This window comes from Apodemus sylvaticus, chromosome 7, assembly GCF_947179515.1.
Source record: "Apodemus sylvaticus chromosome 7, mApoSyl1.1, whole genome shotgun sequence".
In the NCBI taxonomy this organism is placed as follows: Eukaryota; Metazoa; Chordata; class Mammalia; order Rodentia; family Muridae; genus Apodemus; species Apodemus sylvaticus.
This window is the reverse complement of record NC_067478.1, coordinates 89,053,649-89,080,043: the sequence shown is the minus strand read 5'-3', so window position 1 is coordinate 89,080,043 and position 26,395 is coordinate 89,053,649. Positions and strand designations below refer to the sequence as shown.

The window sequence follows — 26,395 nt, the reverse complement described above, 5'->3', positions numbered from 1 at the left end:
TAGTTACTTTTATAAATACATGTAATATGAGTTTCCTTCACTGTACTTGTATTATTATACAGTGTCTGTGCTAGGGATATAACACAAGGATACAGTACTAGTCTAATACACCTGTTCCTCGGTTCAAACCTCAGCACCAGAAAAATACTTTTCTTTAGAATATAATATGAGTATAAGGGTTACTTTCTCATGAACTCAAAGTTACATGTATATGTATGTGTATGTGTATGTGTATGTGTATATGTATATGTATTACATATATATGCTTCATATATGAGAAGGGACCTGAAATACAACCATGTCCTGAAGGATCATAGATATAAATCTATTTGCTGTTATTGTCCCAACTCTTTGACTATGCTCTAAAATTATAAAAAACAGGCTGGAGCTATGGCTCCATGGTAGAGGGTTTGTCTAGCATGCATAAAACCCTGAGGGACATTATCAGCACCACTGACTGAATAAATGAATAAGTGAATGAATGAGTGAATGAATGAATAGCAGTGAATAGCCAACTATTTTTAAAATCCAATTTTCTGTTATTTATAAGAAATGTATCTAAAATGTAAGCAAACAACCAATATCTCTTGACTAGAATTATCATTGTCACCGTTGTCATCATCATCGTCAGATTCTAAGAACTACATCCTTCTGTCTGTCTTCCTAGGAGATTGAAGGACATGAGAAATGGCACTGCAATCACTGAGTTCATCCTCCTAGGTTTCCCTGGCATCCAAGGCTCAGAAGCCCTTCTCTTCATAGTGATCTTTCTCATCTACATATTAACCCTTTCGGGCAATGGACTCATTATTGTCATTGTCTGGGTTGAGCCAAGGCTTCAAACTCCAATGTACTTTTTCCTTTGCAACTTAGCCTTCCTAGAGATCTGGTATACCACCACCGTCATCCCAAAATTGCTAGAAACCTTTGTAGTATCAAAAACAGTCATCTGCACTTCCTGCTGCCTGCTGCAGGCCTTCTTCCACTTCTTCCTGGGTACCACTGAGTTCTTGATTCTGGGCAGTATGTCTTTCGACCGCTATCTAGCTATCTGTAAGCCCCTCCGTTACCCCACCATTATGACCAGCAATCTCTGTCTACAGTTGGCCCTCAGCTCCTGGCTAGCAGGTTTCACCATTGTCTTTTGTCAGACAATGCTGATTGTACAGTTGCCATTCTGTGGCAATAATGTCATCAATCATTTCTACTGTGACGTGGGTCCCATCTTGAAAGCTGCCTGTGCAGATACCAGCATATTAGAATTACTGGGTCTCCTGGCAACGATCCTTGTGATCCCAGGGTCACTCCTCTTTACCATCATTTCTTACATCTACATCTTATCCACCATCCTACGGATCCCTTCAGCCACTGGCCGTCAAAAGGCTTTTTCTACTTGTGCCTCTCATCTGACAGTAGTCTCTCTGCTCTATGGTGCTGTCTTGTTCATGTACCTGAGACCCACAGCACACTCCTCCTTTAAGATTAATAAGGTGGTGTCCGTCCTAAACACTATCCTCACACCCCTTCTAAATCCCTTTATTTATACCATTAGAAACAAGGAAGTGAAGGGGGCTTTAAGAAAGGCCATTGTTTGTGCAAACATACATCATGCAAAGTGAAGCTTTCAGTACATCAAAAGTAGCCTAATGCAAGGGCTAAGAATGAGGCGAACATGTAGGAGAGTTTGACAAAGTTCTCCCGCTAAATATCAGAAATTCTAGTACAATGTTATCCAAAGACAGAGCTATGAAAGCGAACTGATGGGTAAGGTCCCCATTAAATTACCAAAAATGAATGAATATTTGTTATATATAAATGAACCGGGATTTCTCCTTAAAGAGGAAAAGTCTCTGACATCTTCGCCGAAACATCCTAAAATTCTCTAAGATGCATGAGGCAGAACTCGGGACTTACTTACAAGCTAAAGGGAAAAGAGCAAAGTCAGACAAACGTCTGTAAGTTTTTAAAGTGTGTGAAGAATCCTGTTTCCCTCATTTATTGATAACTGTTAGATTTATGCAGCAACAGAAGGAGACAGCAAGTCTGGATTTCAATAAACAAGACTGTGTTTATTAGCACACACAGTGAGGGGCAGTCTCTCTCCCAAGGGAAGCTTGGGGTGTGCCAAGGAGAAAAAGCTGGCTTTGACCCTTTATAGGGGCAGAGTAAGAAGCTAGGAATGAGGAAGTTGTTGCAGCCATAGGAGGCTTCATGACTCTCCTTTGAGAAAGTACTGTCCCAAGGGAGACAAGCTATCGTGGGAGACTATCTTTACAGACATTCATTTTGTGCGGACCAGTAAAGCTTAGCAAAATCATCTGCAATCTCATAGGAATCCGATTTTACCTCTGAGACACTCACTCTATCAATAACTGTATGTTGCTGTCCCATACACAAGGCATCCCATGCCTCATTTTCTCAGCCCTATTGCTTTACTGTAAGAGAAATACACTGGCGTCTCCTTATCAATGCTGATGGTCTTTCAAAAATGTCTAAAACGAACCCGCTGTCTGTTTGCTCAGATGTTAACAAGGCCGTATCTAGCTTGACACGATACACAATGTCAGGCAAGATGAACAGGATTCAGTCCCAGATAGTATAAAAACCCAAGGGCATCGTGTAAAAAGTTCTGATTCCTACTTTGTGGATTATTTCAGTTTCTAGAATTTAGTCCCAGTAGAACAGGCACAAACACAAGATGTCTCAGAGCTAAATATCACTGAAAGCCTTGTTGGAAAATTCCATTTCTGGTTTCTGTGAAGTTCCTGACTGTGAAGGCTCACTCGCAGACTTAGAATGTAGAGCCCCTAAGAAGCAAATAAACATTTGGGCAAGGTATCGGTCAAAACTCTAATCATGATGCCAGTGAGTTAGCCTGTAGAAATGAGTATTATATATGCCCTTTTCCTTATGATGACTACCATTTAAAACCCATCAAAACTCAACATTTTAAAGGGATTATTACACATTCCTTTTGGTATTAAATTGAACACAAACACACACACACACAAAACCAGGGTATATGAGAAAAGTGTTATTTCAATTGCTATACCTTATATTTGCTAAGAAAAGCAGCCACATTGGAATTGATCAGGGCAAATGGTCATTGGAAGGTAAAGTGAGAGTATAATCCCATAGATTTTACCCAAAGCCATCTAGAAAGAGAGTTGAAAAAGATGAATCTAGAGTCATCTTTAACAGTCTACAGAGAATAAAGTAATGGCGATAAAAGGAAAAGAACAAAAGACCAAACATGGTCCAGGAAAAGTCTGTGTCTATTTCACCAGGCCAAGGGATGCCCAGATACCTGGACAAAAATCTGTGTCCCTTACACACCCTTGCCATGTGTTTGAGTGTGGAAGTTATTAGCACTTGAATCAGTGGGTCTCAGTCAATCGTTGAGAGCTGAATAGAAGACAAAGGCAGGAAAGTGCAAAATACTTTGAGGCAAGTCATCATTTCATCCTGATATACCAAGACCCTGATCCTGGTAGCCACTGATGCCAGGTTCACATCCAACGTCCTTCCTTCACCTATCTGTTCTGGGGCTCAACGTCACCACCAGTTTCTCGGTTCTCTGTTCTGGAGTCCATACAGATCCTGTACCATCTCAGCTTCCATAATTGGAGGAGCAAATTCTCATACTAAATTTTCATTAGTTAGTACCCTTCTTGGGGTACATAGTCCCATTAACATTAGAATTTTAAAGTAGACTAAGAAGAAACCTCAAAGACAATTTTCTTAGACTTTAAAAAAATAAACAGAGCAGGCAAACTGAATTTCAGCCCTTGCCTAGAGAAGGAAGATGGACAAGAGGAAGAAAGGAAACCTGTCATTTATAAACAGTCTCATAGTGTGGGAGGTCCTTCAGAAAACAATGGAAAGGCTCAAAGTAACAGAAAAAGCATACTTTGGCTCTGGTCAGTGTCCTCAGAAAAACAAAAAAGGAGAGGGGGAGGAGGAAGAGGAGGAGGAGGGGGAGGAGGAGAAGGTGAAAGAGGAGAAGGAGAAAAAGGAGGAGGAGGAGGAGGAGGAGGAGGAGGAGGAGGAGGAGGAGGAGGAGGAGGAGGAGGAGGAGGAGGAGGAGGAGAGGAAAAACTTATACCTGAGTCAGGACTCAGAAGGGCAGACAGACCTGCCCATTGTAGCACTGACTCTTCCTGAACTAAACAGAATCAGGTTTCTGAAAAAGAACATTATCTCATTAAAGGGATAGCTTCACCAACTCCCGTATCTTTTACCAAGGTCTTAAGTGAACCTGCATGCGGAAGGGGTGATCATCTAGTCAGGTGATTGTGCACAACTGGATTAAGTCTCATGATTGCCCAGTCTCCACGCAGGCTAGAGGTAGATTCCATTCCTTTGACCAAAGGAAAACAGTTTTCCCGTTGGGGCCTCAACAGAGCCCTGATCAGGGGTGCTGTAACATTCTCTGCAGAACCATACCTGCCTCTCTAGCAAAAACGATTAACATCTCCAGTTCAAAGTATGCTAAGCAGTCTCTAGAAGCTCGTCCCACAGACTGAAATGGTTTTCAAGAAATGGCTGAAAGGAGAAGGCTTGCACATGTCACCATGTGACATTCAGGGCCAAAGTGACTATAGAAATGTCAAAAATGAACAATTTGAAGCACGGAAGACAGTGGCAAAATAGTACACAAAGGTTAATAGAGAACACCACCTGTTCTTACTAAGCGTCAGTCTACATTCCAGTTTAGGTCTAAGATCAATAGTTTGTGCTTTTTTCAAGACAGAGTTGACAGGCAGATGTTCTGGCGACCCTGAAACAGCTGTGCATGAAGGAGCCAGCATTCAAAGCCAAACCTTTCCTTTTTTTATTCTTCCATGCTTAAAGGAAAAGAAAACTGCGTGGGAAGGAGGGGATTCTCTCGTGGAGATGTAGATACCAAAATCAACAAGAAAGATGAAAACAAAACCCTGTAGGAGGTAGACAATGAATCCCACGCCTAGGAGGTTGATTGATTTGCCGCAAAGGGTTCTGGCCATAGAGGGAAGCAGTCCAGGGAAGACTTCTCCCGCGTGGGTTTCAGTGGAGGAGACCCAAGCTTCAACCAACAGAAACACAACGAGTGGACCAAACCTCCTACAGCCTAGACAGGCTCCAGCACCGCCTGGAGGTGGGGCGAGCGGTCGCTTCCGGTTCCGGGCGCAGAGGCCCCACGTGTTCCGACCCGCTGGGCCCCGCGCGACTCGGATCCCGTTCCACTCTTTCGGCCGGGAGTGGGTGGGGGAGCACCGGGCAGGGGAGGAGCCGCTGGAGTCGCGGGAGACGTGAGTGTCGGGGACCTGGCCGGCAAGCGGGCACCGGAGCGGGCGGGGAGTGAGGGCCGGGAAGGGCGGGAGCGTTGGGAGGGGCAGCAGACCCCGCCCCCCCGGCGCCGGGGGACAGCGCCAGCCGGGGAAGGGGTGGCGGCAGGGTCCCTGCGGCCTGGGCGTTGTAGCCATGTCACCTCCTCGCGGCCGGAGCCGGGACGGTCCGGAGACAAGGGTGGCACTCCAGGCTTCTCTGCCCAGCCACCTCCTTCCGCCCCCTCCTGGGGCCTACGGACATGCACTGTGCCCCTCGGATTGCGTCCATTCCAACCCGCTCCCGTGCCCAAAGGGAGCGTAGAAGCCAAAGGGGTGTAGTCTAGGCCCCTCGGCACCCACCTTCCCTTCTCATCAGACTTTTCTGTCTGCATCTCACATTGCTCCGCAACCCTCCCTGCAGGTTTTGCCTTCCCTCCTTCCCAGCGAACCCCGCCCCCTTCACATGCGATCTTATCACCTGTGATCCTTGCCAGTCGTTGGAGACTGTAGCTGTCTAGCAGGTGGCTCTCACCTGGCTTAGTGACAGGCTCAGGACTTCCCTGTAGAGCTAGAGGTTACTGTCTGCACTTGCAGCCTCTCTCTTCCTACCCCTGACAGCCAGTTCAGGGACCTCTTCCTCGCCTCATCTCACCATCTACGGGACTTTCCATAGTGGGCTAAAAGTTTGCTAGTTTATATTCCATGGCCATCTTGGTCCTCTCACACACTTTCTTCCCCCTGAGCCATGGCTGTCTTGTATCCTACACGTGGATAACGCTGTCTGTTCTCTGTGCTGAACTCCCTAAAGGGAGATATTATAGGCCCAGATGATCTTGAGCAGTCTTGGTCGTGGACAGAAGTGCCACATCCAGGGTTGTGCTGACAGGTTCTCCTGTCCACAGTCTACAGGTGAAAATCAGGGAAGCTTGTGTTGCAGAAGTCACAATGCATCTCATTTTGCAGCTTTTCTCTGAAGCAGCCCCGTGGACATTTACCCAGAAAACAATATCAATGAGGTGTCAAGGATGGCTGTGGGAGGCTTGTTGGGAGAAGCAGGTGACAGTGGAATATTTTGGAGCCATCTGTCTTGAGTCGCTTTCTGCCACTGCTGCTAACATAGAAGAGTTAGGAGGAAGAAGCTACATTTTTCTTCCAAGACCAGCTGCTGACCTTTCTTTCTGTCTCCTGTATACATAGCCTTTGCATTCTGTGTGTATAATTGCAGGAGACAGTCATTCCAAGGCCACTGCGATCTGAATCCCTATTGAGGGACTCGCATCATTTCAGAATGAGGTGACGGTGCCACTTGACACAGGCATAAAACAGCTCTAGACTTAGTTTTAATGTCCTCTTATTGCCTGAATGTAGCCGTCACTGGATAAGTTCCTGCTTTTCTGCATGAAATCTCAAATGTCCTTTCTCTGCCCAGGTAGTGGGTATCAAGAGTTTAACACACCTGAGTCTGTAAGACTGAAGTGGAGCTCTGTGTTCTGTATTGATCACTTTGAGAGACATTATTTTTGGCCAGACCTCCCTCATGGCACCTGCCTTAAAGAAGTTTGAGGAAAAAGACTTGCAAATACTTGTAGTGTTGACTAATCTTTAATGGGTGATCTTACCATTCGAGCTTAAGTTATTTGTGAAATTAAATCTTCTAAGACAGAAAGCCAAATGCTTTATCATCTTTTATGGCAAGTTAAGATGAAATACTGATAAGGATTGGTTTTTGGTTTGGTTTGGTTTGCTTGCTTGTTTGTTTTAGGACAGTGTCTCTCTATAGCCTTGACCTTCCTGGAACTCACTATATAGACTAGGCTGGCCTAGAACTCACAGAGGCCCGCCTGTCTCTGCCTCTGAGTGCTGAGAGTAAAGGCTTGCATCCAGCTCCCTTGATCTTCTTGATTCCCTTGATAAAGAGCTTCCCATTCTGATCACAGGTCAGATCTTATTCTAGATTTCAATGTGAATTCCTCATATTGCTAAAGTCCCTGCTGTTTCCTGATTAACTGCTTCACAGCTTCTTCACCTTTCTGCTCAGCACTTGGAATATTATGAGATATGAAATTGAGGCTCAGTGTATGTTTATGAATTGAATCAAAACTGTGCACTTCTCCCCTCAAAGTTTCTCTCCATTGATACTAAAATAGTCTGTCTCTATTGAACAATAAAGCAAGGTAGACTTACTGAAAAATTCCCCCAAAGAGCTTGGAATGCTTAATACCAAATTCCTATAGCTGTCTGAATGAAGGACTTATTACCCAGGAGCCCTGGTATTCACTAATTTCAGTGCTTCTGTATCCAAGTTGGAGGTGTATTTATTGAGCTTTTTTTTCTACAAACTACCCAGAAGAATGATAGGGCTAGGAACATAGCCTTGCTTTAAGGACCCAGCTTACCAAGGAAAATAGATACTAAACTGCCCACGAGGAATGACTACTGGCATTTCTTCTGTGTTCTCAGATTCTGCTAGGTCAAACAACAGAGATCCCAACCTTTGTCATCATATCTATGCAAGAGAGCCTCAGACCAAGCCAGAAGGAAGTCACCTAGCATAGAGCAGTAGGTAGCCAGGAGGTTTTGACTGTACATACATAGAAAGTAACTTGTCCTGAGTTACCTACATCCACCCGTGGGGTCCAGCTAGGGTCTTGTTATTTATCTTTTTCCTATTAAATGATCATTTCTCTGTTGTGAAATTATTGCTGACTGTAATTGTTGTGGGAATTTAAATATATCTGCATAACTTTGGCTGCCAAATAATAAATGCTTTTTCTTCCTGGTGGGTGTCAAGTGTGGTGTCCCTTCTGTTTTCAGCTTCAGATTAATTTGTGGCATTTTTGTCTTAAATTTGTATTTAAAGATTGACCCACATTATTTAAGTTTGTAACTAATTCTGGGTACTACCCATTAAATGTAGGAAGATTCACTTCCTGTTGGAGGTTAATGAAGATGGTCATAATGGCCAGATATGCAGTTTTTGTTTCTTAAAATATGTTTTTAAGTACAGCTTATCTCAGTTCTTAAATAAACCTCTTTCATCATCCCTCACAGATCCATTGTGAATCAGACAATAAGCAGTATTTGTCTTTGTTCCTCCTGAACATCCTAAAATCTGGAAAGCTTCTCAAAGGATAATGATACATTTCTTGCCATTAGATAGAAAAGTTATCTCCTTCAAAATGAGCTAATACAACTGGTCCAGGATGCCACATCTTATAAGGTAGAGCAGGGCACGGGATGTGAGTCTTCTGTCCCTCATTGCTACCCACATCTGTGTGTATGAGGAAACATTAATTTTCAATTTACCACATTGTCAGTGACATTTTTTATCTACCTTAAATCTTGCTGTTGACTATAAAGGCAGTCAGGTTTCAGAACAGAAGATAACTAAGCCTCTGGCCACACTGACTATCTTGTACCAGCCACTACTTATTTGACATCTCCTCTTCTTCCTAATTTCTCCTTTTCCATTCTTCATTCTGTTTCTCAAAATCTGTTGTAATAAGCTTTGAGCCAATATTCTCTTGCTTCTCAACTATGACTTTTATGAGTGAAAAAGTGGCAAAAACAAACATTTTTCAAGGTGGGCTGTAGCTCAGTGGTAGAGCACTTGCCTGATATGCAGAGTTCTGGACTCCATCCCAGGACTTCCAATCAAACCAGTTTCAGCGTGGTTTCAGGCACACTGATCATGACATGCCGAAGGCCAAAAGCCAGGGAATGCATTGCTTTCACTTTCTTTGCCTTCCCGGTTGAGCTTTCACAGGACTTGACATACTCACTACACATGAGTCACATGCTGACAGCTGCAGAAAGGGAAGGGTCAGCTTTGGGTAAGTAGAAACCTCACTGACTCCATCTTCAGCTAAAGACTACCACCAAGGCTCTGTCCCATCTGTGTTCAACAACTTAATTGAGTTTATAGTGCCTCCAGAGCAAGGCCTGTTTGCTTTTTGGTTTGAGTTTAACACTTCATTTGTGGTAAGACAATGAGCAGACCAACCCTTTCCCTCATTTTTCTTTCGTAATTATGAAGAAATAAAATGGACTGTGTGCTTATTATTTAAGTCTTGATTTCTCAAAAGAACTTAAACGAGCTTGAAGCAGAAATTAATGAGCCATATTGAACATCTACCCTATGCCAGGTTCTATGCCAAGAGATTTATATAAATTATATCATTTACTCCATAAAATAAGCATGTGAGATAAGCATGTTAACCACATTTCAAGGGTAAGGCTGACAGAGAAATTGTGCTGTGTGGTTTATGAGAGTAGAGATACATATTCAAGGTAACAAAGCCATGTTACTATTACATGGGAAGCAGTGGTGTATATCTGTATACATAGCAGTTGAAATAAGAACAAGAATTTGGCTAGTGGAAGGGCCATATTACATAATTTAATTTTGTGGCACAGCGGCGTTGGAAGAGAACAGCCAAGAGTTTAGTTTGTTTTTTTGTTTGTTTGTTTTTTATTTGAATTCTAGAACAGCTTGAAGGCCCTAGTAAGCTCCAGTAAGCCATTGTTTTCATGGTCCCAGATTATGGGGCTACATTTGTCACTTAAGTTTTGTGACTTTTCCTGGAGAGGTGTGACCAAATATCCCCACAAGATAAGACATAAATGACAGATCAAAAAAGTTCACCCCAACATGGACAACTCATAGCTGTATGCCCATAGTTCCTATTCAATCTCAAGGTGGCTCCACCTGAGTCTTCGCCACCAGCTGCTTCCTGTTTGTATCAGGAATCTTGTGTGTGAGCTTCCTAAGTGAGTGGGCGTTCTGAGCCTGAGTGGCATTAGCTCACAAGGCTTGTGAGCCTTACCCCACCGCCTTTCCAAAGGGGGCTGCGTTATGTGGGAGGAAATACCCCATGGCATTCCTCCTGTGGCTCTTTCGTTCTTTCTGCTCTGCTTCCAAGATGTTCCCTGACCATTGGACAGGGTAAAAAAGATGGCTGGATATTTTCTTCCATTCCTACCTGAGCTTAGGGGCCATAGTAACAGTCCCTTATTCTCAGTAGCTTGACAGATTTATCAGTCTCTGCAGTTCTGCAATACCCACGTGGGGGGACAGCCTCTTCTTCCATATTAGAGACTGATGACAGCAGAAATCTGTGAATACAAACAACCGTTTCAAAGACAGGAAGGTACAGCACATTATTAAAAGAGAAAGAATAGTTTCTTAACTCTTGGTCTTCCTGACCTCTGTAGCCACAAATATTTGCTTTTACTTAACAAAAGTAGATATCAGTCCCTCTTGTAGAACAACTATTAAATCTAAGCAGAAAGCAATTGGCTGCATATGTAATGTGCCATTATTGCAACAGCTATGTTCATAATATATAGTACATAGAATTCATAGAGCAGGACTGTTGGTGACATTTCTCTCACTGTAGACTGCATAGTACCTTCTGGCACTATGAAAGCCATCCAGCAGGTAAGAACCTTCTAGCTCAGTCCCAGATTGATTTCTCATGTTCCATAGTCAAAGTATACTCATTCTCCCCATATTTCTTTAGGTTAGGTCTTCAGTGATAGCCTTAGCATTTGTTTCTAATGTGAAACCAACCAAAAAAACCAGTGTCAATAGCTTATAGGGAAGTAGGGTAGGAAGTGAGCAGGGAATTCAGGTCTCCTTGGCCAGTAGCTCATAGCTAATCACTCCTAACACTGGAATTTTCACTCAACAACCTTATGACTCCTGGAAGTGCCCACTCACATAGATTGACTTCCAGCCCCATACCAGTCCCAAGCTCCTAGTAAGTCAACCTCTTAACATTCCTGGGGCAGCCCTGTCTACTCCATTGAACTGGGTATCAAACGCCCCTTAACACATGCCCAGTTCCTTCAGTAATGCTGGCCGTTCCTCTGTTGTTTTCCAGTTTCTGATAATCATGAAGATCTGAGCCAACAATTACCAAGTGTCCGTAATGGCTTATGTGAGCTGTACTTCAGAGACTCGTTCTCCCCATATTTCTTTAGGTTATATATACTCTATCTCAAGGAGGAATAAGTACTTATGTTTCTGTTTCTCTGCTTATTTGATACTTGGACTGCCCATCTGCACTCAAGTCTCATAGCCTCATGAATCAGGCTATGAGGGGCTATCCCATTCTTTGTTTTAACATCTGTTCGGTTAAAATTTTTCACACATAGAGCATTCATTTATTCTGAATTGGGCCACTAGTCACCGCAATGTCTCATGCTGAATCATGAATTTTCCCTTCTTTATTAGGGTTAGAACTGAGGGGTATCTTCTTTTACTTCTGACTTTCTTTTGCACTCTTCACTCACTTTTTTTCCAAGTAGGATTCCACATTTTTAGTCAGGGGTGGAGTGGAGCACTTTTTAGCAGGGGTCTAATTTGTATTGTCTTCCTTGTACCTACCGAATGCAGGAAACGACAGTGCAACACCCCATCTTATCTTACCAAGTGTTTGTTTGTTTGTTTCCTTGCTTGCTTTTTGCACCTTCTACCAAATCAGAGGATAGCATTCATGTGTCTTCTTTCATATCAGAATTCCTCTTACATGGGAAAGTGCTTTCCGGACAGACAGCTGAGCTCAGCTGTGACTTTTCACTCACAATGACCAAATTTGTTGCTATAGCCTGCTTCTGGCCATAGCCCAGGTATTGTACTTTCAGGATTGGCATATATTCTCAAATTTATTAGCATTTTTAGGAATGCTCCCAAAGTCGTCTGATAGGCCCAGTTCACAGGGGAAGCATGTCACCTCATGCCATGTAGATAAGATGGTGAATCTGTCGTTCCCTCAAAAGATACTGGCATTCCCTCCTGTGGCTCTTATGTTCTTTCCACTCTATCTTCCAAGATGTTCCCTGACCTTCTCAAAAGCCATTCTCAGTGGCTTTACCTTGGGTGGCATGTCTTATCACCCATTAGTGGAAACATGACGTTGCCACTACAGAAAGGAAGCACGCTATCCCCTACCACATGCAGAAGGGTCGTCACCTTGGAATTGCCTCTGTAAGTGCTCATGCCTCAACCTGTCAGTCACTGTGCCCCTGCTCCTCCCCAACTCATCTTTGATCCTTTTGAATTCTGTGTTCTTGCTAGCTGTATTGCATGTCTTTTGAACAAACATGTGAATAAATGGCTCTTTACCCCTCCCCCAATAAAGTGCTGATGACATACCAAAAAGAAATTATTCCATCCAGACCTAGTTTTGTGATCTGGTGAATTTATTAGGGTTATTTATAAGAGCATGGATGAATCAAAGGCATTTATATCACAGAAAAGGTCTGTCCAAGCATGGGTGAAATCATAAAACTGTCTATCACCCTGGATCTCCCTACTTAACTAAAAGGCAGTGCCACCAAGGAGTTTTCTCTTCACCAGCAGTTGCTTGCTGCTTATGTAATCTTGGGTACTGGACTTGATGAATGTAGTAACTTACAGAACTTCCTGAGTTCTGTAAGTTTTGTGGCTATCCTAAGCCTTGTTTCATTAGCTCCCTAAGTTTTTATAAGCTTCACTCTTTCCTCAGGAATGTTTCAACTTAAAGCAAATGGCTACACACACACACACTATCTAGATCTACTAAATATAATCATTTAAATCCAAATTAGTAGTTAATTGTCTGAAGACTATTTTGTAGTAAGAAGGCAAGCCACCCTTTTCCTATAGCTATAAAAGATGTCCTTTAGGGCACAAAATTGATAATTCTTTTATGTATTCTGGTTTTCTGTGCTTAAGAGAAATGAGTTAGCCACCTCTGTCATGTGACATCTTCAGATAAGGGACAGCAAAAGCTAATCCAAGAATGGCAAAAAGATCTTAGTTTCCCCTTGCCTCCTTCCAAATCATCCTTTGAGTACTTAGCAATGCATGCTCCAGAGGTCAGGTCATGAAGCTGCCCTATCTTAGGAAGTGTCTTTGCTGACATTTTCTAAGTGACTCTTCTAAACAAATCATTTCCTATTCCTGACCTAGTTATGGACACCACATGAGTATCCAAGAGCCATGGCCCACTTCAGGCAGCTGGTACAGGGCCACTGGTGATGGGGGCTGAGCACTGGGTAGAGGGTCCAGCAGCCCAGCCCTGAAGAACTTGCTACAGAGCCACCAGGGTTGATGCCAGGGTTTTATCTTGCTGTGGAACTCTTCCAAGGACACCAAAGAAAGATAACTGAATTGGAAGGCCAATGAATTGTGAGGTATCATGCATGTAACCTTGCACATCCCATGAACTGTAAGGGTAAGCGGTGAAAACCAGTTCTTCTTGTCTCCATTAATGCTTGACGTTTGCATAGCATATTTTAATTCATGCCAGTCCACTGCATTAAAGTAGTTATCTACAGGACTTTACCTTTTACAGGGGTTCTGGTTTGTGTGAATCTGGAGCTGGAACATGCTTCTTTCGAAACCTAATGTATAGCTTTACCCAGCTGCCGTGCCTATCCCATCCCCATCTCGTGCCAGTGCGAGGAATCCTTCCCCTCTTCATTGCCACTGTTGCTGACTTCTTTCCCTCCATCTGATTTTTTGAGATTGCTAAAGTAAATGCAAATTGAGCCGCGGGAAGATCAACTGGAACATTTAAACACCCTGGCAACTCTAAAGAGTGAAACCACTCAAAAGCAGGATTCCTTCTTTCAGAACACACAGTGTTTGGAATCTTTTGGAGCTGATGCTCCTTGAAGACCAAGGGATTCTAGATTACTTCACTGATCTGGTTCTCAGACTTTCAGAATAATAGAGATCTTTTTATTAAGCTAAGTTACCTTGTATAGCAATTCTGTTTATCTGCCTTACAGGTGAGTGTTAGCATAAAGGGATATATATCTGGGTAAATAGAGAATATTGACATTAAATTATTTAATGTCCAGTTGGTGCTTACTAAAGCTGATTAAAATCTCAAAAGAAAATATTTTTTAAAATTCCCAGTTATGTGTAATGTACATTTGAATTATCCCCAATGAGACATGGAGATTATGACTTCACACTTGAAACTTGGGAATATCTTGTTTATGTACCATGTAAACAATAAATTTTTCTTTATTCACTTATCCAATCACATTTTGCTGAACATATGACTAAGTACTAATTCATATGACTTGGTAGATATCCTTCCCAGAGGCAGAAACTCAGTAAATGTTCTCTGCCCTCACCAATTATGAAGTAAGTACCTATTTTTTGCTAGACTTTGAGCAGGGTACAGCATGCTCCTCCCTTCAGAATCTTATAGTAATCTAATGAGTAATTCTACCACTAGAGGGACAGTTTTACAACGCAGTATATACTGTCATATGGGGAGCCATGTTCTTTTTTTTTTTTTTTTTTTTTTTTTTTTTGGTTTTTTTGGATTTGTTTTTTTTTTTGAGACAGGGTTTCTCTGTGTAGCCCTGGCTGTCCTGGAACTTACTCTGTAGACCAGGCTGGCCTCAAACTCAGAAATCCACCTGCCTCTGCCTCCCAGAGTGCTGGGATTACAGGCGTGCGCCACCACCACCCAGCTAGGGGAGCCATGTTCTTATTCATTGTCTAAGAGGGTTCAGTAGGGTTAACTCAAAATAGATCAGACGGAAGAGTGGAACCAGGCAGATGAAGGCTTAGGATAGTTCATAGAGAAGCTTAGAAACTCTTGGTAAAGGAAAACGAGATGCAGAATAGTAATTTGAGCAACAGCTAGAAACAAATAAAATTCTGTCCATTTTTAATTCTACCAGAATACAACCAACATACACACACACACACACACACACAAACTTTACTAAAGATGAGCATATAATTAAAAACAAAACTGCAAGTTGTCAAGTAGTAAAGAAACAGCATAAGATGCCATTAGAATAATACAAATAGGCAAGATGGTTTGATGGGAAAGATGCTTGCTGCTAAGCTTAATAACCTGGTTCATAGAAGCCAACTGATAGGCAGAGAGCCAGCTCTGCAACTTGTCTCTGACCTCCAATGTACACTGTGGCATGCTCAAATCCACGCACAATATTTAAAAATAGTTGCAAACAATCAAAAACATGGAAGTCATATTGCAAATGATTGAAGACAACAAAATGAAATAACTTAGATTAAGAGAAATTTGGAAAACATAAGTATATAATTATATGTGACACTTTATATGTCATATAAAGTAAACCAGCAGTCAAGGAACAGCTGGTGAGAGTCAACTGATAACCTTGAGAGTTTACTGCAGGCAACTGCAATGCAGAACAAAATGACTGGTGAATAAGGGATCCCTGGGGCCAGAATATACACACACAGTCATACCAGAGAAGACTAGAGCAGGGCCTCAATCTGTGCAGCTGTAGGGAAGCCTTGCATCTCTGCTGGGTAAAGCTTTCTAGGTGTGTCTCTTTGGGAAAGAATAACCACATCCTATAAGTAAACCCTCACCTATACTATACTCCACAAGGATGCCCAAAAAGCTCTTTTGTTCTCTAGAGTAAAATTTGGTAGAATCATGCCTTCATTTACTAAGAACTTGAGACAAAGGATCGATGTTGTTTATGTTTTCCCCTGGGAAGGAGTTTTAACAACTATTCAAAAGCTAAAGTCCATGGGACACTTATAAAGATTGCATGCACCCAGTTCAGGAATAGTGGGCATGGCTACAAAGGATTGCAAAGGGAATAACAACCTTAAGGCCAGCTAGTGTGTGGTATACTTAGAATCTTACTTAAGAGAAAAGCAGGAATGATTGAAGGATCTTCACTAGGGGAAGAACGTGACCAGATTTACTGTGACAGCCAACAATGGAACACTGTAAATTGGGGTGTCCAAACTTTTGACACTGAAAAATAATGCCGTCTACAAATGTGTTTGTTGGACTGTATTCCTGACTATCCTGGGAAATGTGTGGCCCACAGGCAGCAGATAGTCATACCTACTAAAGAATCGTGACTTTGGATAGCAACTCCAGAGGCAGTTAGGGTTATCGAGGTGAAACCTGGTTAGGGCATCATCAGAGCAAGAGAGTGACAAAGGGAAAACAAAGAAACAGCCACATAGTAGAAAGTGTGCCACAGGTATATTTTTCAAAAGGCAGAGAGGCCAAAAAAATCCGTGTTGTTGGCCCTCAGTGGTACAGAGGAAGGGTAAGACAGACTATAAAGTGTTTTGCATTCCCTGTGAAGTTTGAAATGGTCTTACATTTAAAACACATTTTTATAATATTAAGTAATAGCATTAGAAAAATACTTTAGAAAGCTAATAGTTAACACTGAAGTTCCATCTCCCCTCTGAACACAGACAACAGTAAGACATTTGATCTCAGATTTACTCTAGCAGAAATATTACCATCTCTATGCCATTGATGGGAAAATACATTTACAGAAAAAAAAACTCACTGGGCTGTACTCCTATCCCATACCTTCTAAGTGATAGCAGGCAAATTTAAGCACTTTTAGTCCCCTCACTTCCCTTTATATTGCCCAACCAGGGATCTCATTAGAATGATAAGTAGTCCTTGTAAAGATATAACTATCTAGACATACTGAATCAGAATGTCTTTTGTAGAAAAAGCTTCACAACTATTATCATTTACTCATTGTTGGGTACTGAGGGAGCACACATAGGAAGTCATGGCTGTAGTTCAAGCAAGGTGGTGAGGACCACACTGAAGTATTAGGGAAGAAGAAGAGTAAAAGTTTAGAAGTTGAAGAGGTAGGGTTGATTTAATAAATTTTAAACAATGAGGAAAAAAATCATAAACTTGAATCCACAAATTACCAAACTAAGTATTTTCTTTACAATTGGTCCCTGCCAAGGCAGGAAGAAGGTAAGTTTGCAAACAAGGTTAGAATACATGAGTGTCCTATGAGCATTTAGGGGTCAGTAAGTCATCCAGTTAAAGATGTTTTGGCAAAATAAAGGCAGGCTTCTGGGGTGGTACTGTTAGTGTCTTTCATTACTGTTGTTTCTTGGAGTGCTTAAATCTCCAAGGGTTCCCATTTTACGAAGGCCAGTTAGTGTGTGGTATACTTAGAATCTTACTTAAGAGAAAAGCAGGAATGATTGAAGGGTCTTCACTAGGGGAAGAGCGTGACCAGATTTACTGTGACAGCCAACAATGGAACACTGTAAATTGGGGTGTCCAAACTTTTGACACTGAAAAATAATGCCGTAAAAAAATATTAGTGTAATGCAGCCTTGCATAACGTGTGTCCACCCTGTTGATGGCTCAAGATATACATACCATGTGCCTGTGGAACAAATCACGGCCACTAGGGCATTGCATGTAGGCATAATGAGCATCTTTTCTGCCAGCCATGTAAGTGCTGTGGGAAGCTCACGACGTGCTGGCTGTAGTACAGACAGGAAATGAAGGAGCCAAACTTAGGAACTGAGCAGGAAGGAAGTAGAAGAAAGACATCAGGAGGTAGAGCTACACTATTGTGAATAAAGAGGTGTACTGCTTTTTTATGGGCTAGGAACCTTCCCTAGTGAGGAAGTGAGGATAGAGGACCTTGCCAGGACTATCCTGACTTGATTTTATTGCAACATACAGTTGTGGAGACTGGGAAAAGGGGGAGTTAATTATTTCAGAAGTATACAAAGGATTACTGAGTCAGAGCTGTGGTCTGTATAGCTGGAGGCTTCTATTCTGCTTCATCTTTACTTCTCTACCCTATGTCCCTTAGGAGGAACCCCTCAAGCTACCCAGTGTCAAATACATTAATGCCAGTGTGAAGGCTAAATGGTGTGATAACACCCCAGAGCCAAGAAATGGCAACAGCCTTGGAGCCAGACGACCAAGACCTTTGGGAAGAAGATGGAGTTCTGATGGTGAAACTGGAGGATGATTTCACCTGTGGGCCAGAATCTGCCTTGCAGGGTGATGATCCTGTACTGGAGACCTCTCACCACAACTTCCGATGCTTTCGCTACCAGGAAGCATCAAGCCCTCGAGAAGCCCTCATCAGACTTCGAGAGCTTTGTCATCAGTGGTTGAGGCCAGAGAGGAGAACAAAGGAGCAGATTCTTGAGCTGCTTGTGCTGGAACAGTTCCTCACTGTCCTGCCTGGAGAACTGCAGAGCTGGGTGCGAGGCCAACGGCCGGAGAGTGGCGAAGAGGCAGTGACACTGGTGGAGGGTTTGCAGAAACAACCCAGGAGACCAAGGCGGTGGGTGAGGAGGGGGAGTCCTGATCTGTGTGATGTGGAGGGGGCCTGTTCCTGAAAGACTGGATCTGGGGAGAGCATGAGGGTCCCGTAAATTATCCTTTCAATTTTACTGCTTGTGCTTTTGAGTTACATCTAGATCCTTGAGCCCAGTGGGTCAGGGAGTGTGCGAGTGTGACTTTCTAGGGTTTGAATCACCTGCCTGTGGAACCTAAAAATTGGGTTTTAAATTTCTTTGGATATTGAACCTTGAGGTCCTTAGAAAGCAACTATTATGACTTCCTCCAGGTTCACCTAGACCCTTAATCCCAAAACCCCTTTCCGAGGATGGTAGTCTGGGAGAGCCAACAGTAAACAGCCCTGAAGGGTAGATGGAAACCTCAGGGCCCCAGGAGACAGGATTAAAGGTTGAGAGAAGGGGAAAAGTAGGAGAGTCCTAATGTGTCCCCTGCCTTGTCTTTGTAAAGATAACTGGTTCTTCATGTGCCTATACAATTTGAGTTTCCCCTCCTCATCTGGTTTCCTCTGTGAGTGTTCCTCCCAAAGTACCCCTGATGACAAGCAGGAATTTTTTCCTGACTCCATCATGACTGGAAGTTAAAATTATTCCCAGGTAACCGTCCATGTTCAGGGCCAGGAAGTCCTGTCAGAGGAGACGCTACACCTAGGGCTGGAGCCAGAGTCCTCCAGTGAGCAACAAGATCCAACACAGACCTTGACCGCTGAGCAGCCCCATGAGGAAGCACTCCAGAGCCCGTATCTGGGGACACTGGAACAGGAGAACTTGCAGCATGAAGGGGAGCACCCACCCCTGCCGGAATGTGGTAGGAAGAAGCCTCAGCAGAAATGAGAAAGTTTGGCGAAGTGAAGAAGATGGGGAGGGGGGGTTTCTCTTATACCACAAAGGCTAGATATATTCTAATAGAAAGCACAGAATATTGGTGTTGAGAACAGAAAGAACCAGCTAGAACCTGCCTATAAATGGGGCCAAGTTTAAGTAGTGGTATTCTTGAGTGTTCCCAGCATTCCTGTGGAGTTATAGGTCATTAAGATAATTCTGTCCATCTTAGATCAGTTTCTTGATTCTCTTAGCAAAGAGAGATGTTAAGGCCACTTTTTGTTCACTCTAGTAAAGGAAGCTCAGCCTCTTGCATTTCATGTTGCTGATCTGCTTTTGTTTTGTAGAGGTTCCAGTGTCCCAGGATATAGACCTTCCCACAGAACAAGGGTCTGGACACCCAGAGATGGTTGCTCTTCTCACTGCTCTCTCTCAGGTAAATCCTAATTCAAAAAACATACTTGAGGGTTTGTTGGGTGTTAGCCATATGCTGAACAATAATGAATATAAGTGTGCATGCTTAGAGTAAGAGTTTTCTGTTCTTTCTGTGGTGATGTGGGATAGGGAAAGAAACTAAAATTAAACAGCTGTTTTCAGCTCCAGTGTTCATTGTCTCTCTGTTTGCCAGAGGTACTAAATATTCTTTTCTTCAGCTAGACTACAACTCCAGAAATACTAACTAAAGGCACTAAGTAGGATCATTTTGCAGTATTCAGTACAACTTTGAGGTTGTTAAGGGAACAGGTTTTATCATTTGTAAGAATGCCTGGCATGACTGCTATAATATTTATGAGCTAACCCTCTTGATCTGAAATTATGGGGCTGAGAAAAGCAGATAGAATTCTCTAGTGGTTTAGAGTTATCATTTATTGGGTGAAAGTTCTTTCTTGTTCTGACCATGAAACAATTCTTAGAAAAGATGGTTTTTACTGAGACCTCCCATTAAAACACCAATTAGAGAGCTGAATGATTTAAGGCCCATCTCAGGTTTTAAACAGTAGCCTGAAGAAGAATATAGTTTGGCCTGAAGAAACATAATGGGTTGGAGAAGCAGAAGCAAGGCCAGTGTTTTCCTCAAGTGCGGAAGGTTTAGAAGCAACACCATTAACAGACTCCCCAAGGGAAATCCTTCTGCTTCTTCCCATTCCCTTTGTCTTTGGATGGACCCTACCTCAAAATACAATAGGCTTTCTGAAGCATCAGGTCCTGATTGTATCCTTGTGTCATTGCAGGGACTGGTCACATTCAAGGATGTGGCTCTGTGCTTCTCACAGGATCAGTGGAGTGATCTGGATCCAACACAAAAAGAATTCTATGGAGAATACGTCTTGGAAGAAGACTGTGGGATTGTGGTCTCTCTGTGTAAGGAGATGCATGTATTTCCAGGGCATTCTAGCCACAGACATTGTTTTCCTGTTGGAATATAGGGAATCAAAGACCTCAAACTACATGTACTAAACTTTCACTAATGCATGCCTACCCCACAGTGAGATTAAAGATCAGTTAGCTGAAAAAGATGACACCCTTCCATCAGAAAGGAAGAAAGAAAGGTGCTTAGAAAGAAAGTGAATGGAAAATGAGAAAATACAGTTAGAGTTTTTTAGTTTAGTATTTAGTATTTAACTTTTGAAATAAGCATATGAGTTTTAAAGCAGTCAAAACAAAGATAATCTGCTTTCTTCAACAAGAGGGGAAGGAGCAAGGAGCACATAAGTAGTCTAGTTACTGAGGCTCAGGGAAAAGCACTGGAAATGCTCAAGACAGGCAGCACGAAGACAGGCCAAGCTGAAGAGTAGTGATGTCTGACCAGTTAACATACGCCTTTGCTCTGCCGTCTACCAGTCCGGACTGACACTCTTCAGGGAGTAATGAGCCAGTCATGATGTCCTTTTCTTCCCATCTCTTGAGCAGCATTTCCAATTCCCAGACTAGATGATACCTCCCAGATTAGAGAAGAAGAGCCTCAGGTCCCAGGTGTTGATGAGTCTCAAGAGCCTGCAGAACCAGAAATCCTGAGTTTTACCTATACAGGTGAGGAGTGTCAGACAAGGCTGGCCACCACACTTGGGCGGTTCCCTCTACTCAGTGTGTCTCTTTCCTCCAGGGCCTCACTTATTGGTTCTTTTTCATTATTTGGGGGTTTTTTTTGTTATGGTCTTACTTTATAGACTTGCCCCACAGCCCACTTACTGGTTCTTCTAATATGCCATCCATCACTAATGCTTTCTTCTGAAAAGCCAGACCTCTCCACCATTACCCTTCCTTTCACTCTTCATACCATTTCTTAGAAAACCCATTCAAAATCCTCTCATTGTGTAAAATATACTATTGTTATTATAACTTCCCCTTCTCTGTTCTTGCCCCTTCTACAGGAGACATGAGTGAAGCGGAGGAAGAAAGTGTCGAGCAACAAGATCCACACAAGTCTATGTTGGCGAACACAGAAGTACACCAGACTCCAGATTGGGAAATAGTCATTGAGGAGAATAGCAGCAGACTTAATGAAAGATTTGCTGCAGATGTTTCTAAAGTTAATAGTTTCACAAACATTAGGGAAACTATGCCTGGTCACTCCCAGTCAGGAAGGCAGCATCATTGCCCTCTATGTGGAAAAAGCTTCACGTGTAATTCTCATCTTATTAGGCACTTAAGAACTCACACAGGAGAAAAACCCTATAAATGTATGGAGTGTGGGAAAAGTTACACACGGAGCTCACATCTAGCCAGGCACCAGAAAGTCCATAAGACGAACACTCCTCATAAACACCCTCCAAACTGGAAGACTGTGGATGGCTCTCTGGTCCAGTCTGAGGTAACTACCCGTGTAGAGAAACCATACACCTGTGATGATTGTGGAAAACATTTCCGTTGGACGTCGGACCTGGTCAGGCACCAGAGGACACACACTGGAGAAAAACCTTTTTTCTGTACTATTTGTAGTAAAAGCTTCAGCCAGAAATCTGTGTTAACAACACACCAAAGAATCCATGTTGGAGGCAAGCCGTACACATGTGCGGACTGTGGAGAGAACTTCAGTGAGCAGAAGCAGTATCTGACACACCGACAGACACATGTATCTGAGGAGCACCATCTCTGCAGTGAGTGTGGGCGTTCCTTCAACCATAGTGCAGCGTTTGCCAAGCACCTGAAAGGCCATGCTTCAGTGAGGAACTGCCGGTGCGATGAATGTGGGAAAAGCTTTAGCAGGAGGGATCATCTTGTCAGACATCAGCGAACACACACTGGGGAAAAGCCCTTTACCTGTGCTACCTGTGGGAAGAGCTTCAGCAGAGGATACCACTTAATCCGGCATCAGAGAGTCCACACAGGAAAGACCAAGACCTAGCTAGGGGTCATATGTGGAAAGCTTAATTCAGCCGCCAACTGAGATGGGATGGGTTCTGTGTTCAACCTGAGGAGAACTTTTCTAAGGCATCTCTTTGACCTGCCCATACTTTATATCACCTCTTCCAACTACCAAACAAACTCCCCATCCAGAACTACTCAACTTTTCTCAGTTGAGGCTTCTGTTTCACTGGCATGCTCCTGCCTCTACCTCATAGGTGTGATGTAGGAGATATGGGACTTAAGGAAATTTGGGTCATTATATTTTGAGAAATGTAGGCTGTTCTAGATCCTGAAGACTACTTGACAGCCTCAACTTCAGTGTGGTCAAAGGTACATAGGTCTGATAAGTGACCACCTTAAAAGGGTCTGTCCTTATTGGACTCAAACCTTAAAGCACATAACCCTAAACTCAAGATAGGAGGTTTGGGTCCCGATAGATTTGCCACACACTGACGGGATAGCTACAGTTCCTCACTAATTCGCCTCTTCACTGTACACTTTGATTCTGGAGACAAAGGGGAAAAGTTTTGAACGACAAATCCTTAAGGCTCCTTCACAAGGATTTTGACAGGCTGCTCCCTTCCCCATTGTCAGAATGACACTAAGTGCCACACACTGCTACAAAAGCGGGCCTAATCAAAAGCCTCTTGGGGTGTACCACCCCTGTCTAAATACTCCTGTCTACTATTCAGCCACTGTCAGTTTGTCCCTTACATGCCTACTGCAAAAGAGATGGAGTGCCGGAGTGCTGAAGACCTCAGTAAAGCATGATTAGGACATGGTGAACTCCATCCCATCCCCACGTAATGTTTAAGCCTGTCCTTCGTCTGGCTTGTGAGAAGGGATCTGAAGCTCTTATTAGCATAGAAAGGCACTGTCTAGTGCAGAATCATAATTGACTGAGAGAAACTAGAGAAGATATAAAACCACTTCGGAAGACTATGAAACAGCAGTTGCCACTGGCCGAGACTATTAGGATAATTCTGACACCTAGTCCTTGGTATCCCTGCCTCGGTTCTCTAATGTCTGGGAAGGTTATGAACCCTAGTACTTGGGACCCTGAGAGTTAATCAGAAGTAAAGGGATTTTTATGTGTCTTGTGTTACTTGGTTTTTCATGTGTAAGTTCATTTTCATGTAATTGTAAACTAAAAATTAGTATCTCCTGGTGGGCTACTGGTCTTTTACCTGTTCAATGTTCCCAGGAGGCTGAAATTTTATGACCTTACATGTCTGATCATCTGCAAAAGACTGAGAACAGATATTCCATAAACGGAGCATGGGATGTGGGATTACAGCATGAGAAGGCAGATATACTTCTATGCCTGATTTCTTCTGCTTATTTTACAATCACAGAGGAATATGGTGGGTTAGCAAGGCATCTTCCCAGCCTAACCCAATAGGGAAATTCTCTTATGATGGACTAGTCAAATTTTAATGCCAGTCAATCACTGTTGCGAAGATACATAAGAAATAAAGTGATACTTGCAGCCAAGTAACCCATTTACATTTTGCCTGTGGACTTTCTAGAGCTTCAGGTGTTTTTTTCCAGAGTGACCTCTACCTTTATTACAGAGCCACTGAGCTCAGTAGGCAGTCTGCTCTCATACACAAAGACCACCATCTGTGGGCTTGGGAAAAGTCATCTCTAAGGTGAGGCGAGACATGCTATCCCAGACTGACAATTCAGTGACCTTAGATCGTGACGTCAGCTATTAAAATGGGGAGGTTCCTGCTTCTGCCATCAGTATTAAGTGTTTCTGTCACTAAAAGCCAGAAGTTCATAGGATAGACTGGGCCTATCTCAGGAGTACAACACCTGTATAACATGAAAGAGGCCCTGGGTTCCATCCTCAGCCTTGAAGAAATTATATCAAAATAAATCAATCCTTGAGCTGGGGAAGCAGCTCAGCTGGTAGAATGCTTGCATAGTGTGCACAAGCCCTGGACTCATCCCTACCTTACACAGAGGCTCAGTGTGGTACTGCACACCTGTAGTTCAGCACTCAAGAGGGGGAAGACAGAGCATCAGAAACTCCAGGTTATTCTATGCTATACAGCAAGTGAGAAGCCACCCTGGATCCATGACACTCTGGAAACGATTCAGGGTGGCTCCAGACCGGAGAAGCAATGCTGGGGAGGGAGAGGACAGGCAACTGTCACTCTGCGCCTGTTACATGAAATGGTGTTTCTATATATCAGAGGTTTCTAATAACCTCTGAAGGCCATTCCTGCTGTAACTAAATAGATTTGGAAGGACGAAGTTTCTTCCACACTAGTGAAGCCTTGGAGCAGTTAGCATAGCTCTGGGTAGAACGTATACAAAGTGGGCCTAGAGTTTTCCCAAGAGACTAATATTCTTGCATTTCTCAACCATGTATCTAAAGTGTAAGCAGAATTTGTCCTAAAGAAATGTCACTCAAAAGATAGTGGAGCTCATACTAATCTCTTAAGGACCATAGAACACACTGGAAAAGGAATTGGCTTTTCTCTGATTTGTCTGTCTAATTTGTCCACTTGACAGTAAAAAATCTGTCAAGATAATTCTCCAGAAGAAAAATTCGAAACTGATGTAGTTACATGAAATGGTGTTTCTATTGCTATTGTCCCTGCAAAGTTTCCTATGCTGATAGAGATCTCTGGTCCTTTCTGTAAATTGCTGTGTTTTCTAAGACTTCTGGATAGATGCTTAAGCTCCCAAGTCTGAATACAGCCACAGAAGAGCATCAGGGCCAGCCAGTGGTGGTATCTCATGAGAGGAAAGGGCATTTCTGCTGACCGTAGGGCCTAGTGTAGCATGTTCACTCTCCCAAGGCATGCTTCTAGAATTAGTGAAGTCTAGTGTTATTGTAAGGGTAAAAAGGCTGACTTGACATACGGAAGAAGCTGTAGTCAGTCTACTAAACTGAACAGAATGTCTAGGTTGTTGAAGCTGGTGAATGATGTAGGAATAACCAGGAATCATTCAACTTTACCACCACAAAATTACCAAGAGAGCAAAGAAAATACGTTCCAAATTAGAAGCTCATGAATTCATATGAACGCTATAGAAATTTCTGAAGATTGTACTAGCATCAAGTTATTAGAACCAAAATCTACATTGAAGCCTTGCTGACTCCAAGGCAGGTGATAGATTTCAGAAAGTATGGTTTTTTCACTAAGTGAAAAAAAAAAAAAACCCACAAAATGTCCCTAGTGATTTTGTGAAGCTGGCAGACATGGTCTGTTGCAGACCTTTCTGCTAGGAATGAGCAGCCCTAATCTCTTGCAGATTATCCCTCTGTAAGAGAAAGTGAGATATTTGTGAGATGCGTTTAGAGAAGTTTTCATTAACCAGACTTCTATGAAGGACAACCCAAATGAGAGTTAATGGAGCCCTGTCATAGCTTTGTAGAACAAAAGCAAGACAGAACTAGCAGCTGGTAGTCTGCTTTGCAGATTAATCATTCTGAAACCTTCCCCACTGGTACTGTATGTTTTATTAGCACACAAGCACACTAACCAGTCTCATCACTCATGTACATGATGTATCTATATCATATCATGTATCATACCCTTTCTCATTCCCTCCTGCTCCTGCTAATCCTTGTCTTTTCTCAACTAGTCCCCATCTCACTGTCATGTGGGCAGGGACATAGGAGCATCCCAAAGAGTTTCATCAGGATGGTTTTAGGAACATGAGCAACTTAGCAGTGGCTATGCCACTGAAGAAAGCGTCTCTATCCCATCAACTACTCACTGTAGATACATATTTAGGAAGGGTGGGAGTCCATCAACCCCTTGCCATTCCATGACAAAGT

General features: G+C 42.8%; 2 protein-coding genes across 3 annotated transcripts; both read left to right on the top strand.

Moving 5' to 3' along the window:
- The first annotated feature begins 680 nt into the window (after positions 1-680).
- On the top strand, positions 681-1,619 carry LOC127688516 (olfactory receptor 6X1). The gene has a single exon (XM_052187218.1). The coding sequence runs from the start codon at positions 681-683 to the stop codon at positions 1,617-1,619; it is 939 nt and encodes a 312-aa protein (XP_052043178.1).
- A 3,555-nt stretch (positions 1,620-5,174) lies between these two features.
- Positions 5,175-24,085, top strand: Znf202 (zinc finger protein 202). 2 transcript variants are annotated; one of them, XM_052188633.1, is made up of 8 exons: positions 5,175-5,291; positions 13,267-13,531; positions 17,931-18,417; positions 19,024-19,234; positions 19,596-19,684; positions 20,481-20,610; positions 21,160-21,279; positions 21,621-24,085. In XM_052188633.1, the coding sequence occupies exons 3-8, from the start codon at positions 18,016-18,018 to the stop codon at positions 22,592-22,594; spliced, it is 1,926 nt and encodes a 641-aa protein (XP_052044593.1). In that variant the 5' UTR covers positions 5,175-5,291; positions 13,267-13,531; positions 17,931-18,015; the 3' UTR covers positions 22,595-24,085. The 2 variants fall into 2 exon arrangements, with proteins under 2 accessions (XP_052044593.1, XP_052044592.1); XM_052188632.1 differs by lacking the exon at positions 13,267-13,531.
- Positions 24,086-26,395: the final 2,310 nt, after the last annotated feature.

Bases quoted from the DNA above. Each gene is read 5' to 3' on its own strand.
- Znf202 (XM_052188632.1), top strand. From the start codon at position 18,016: ATGGCAACAGCCTTGGAGCCAGACGACCAAGACCTTTGGGAAGAAGAT. The intron at 18,418-19,023 runs GTGAGGAGGGGG...AATTATTCCCAG, and splicing joins CCAGGAGACCAAGGCGGTGG to GTAACCGTCCATGTTCAGGG. The intron at 19,235-19,595 runs GTAGGAAGAAGC...TTTGTTTTGTAG, and splicing joins CCCACCCCTGCCGGAATGTG to AGGTTCCAGTGTCCCAGGAT.
- LOC127688516 (XM_052187218.1), top strand. From the start codon at position 681: ATGAGAAATGGCACTGCAATCACTGAGTTCATCCTCCTAGGTTTCCCT.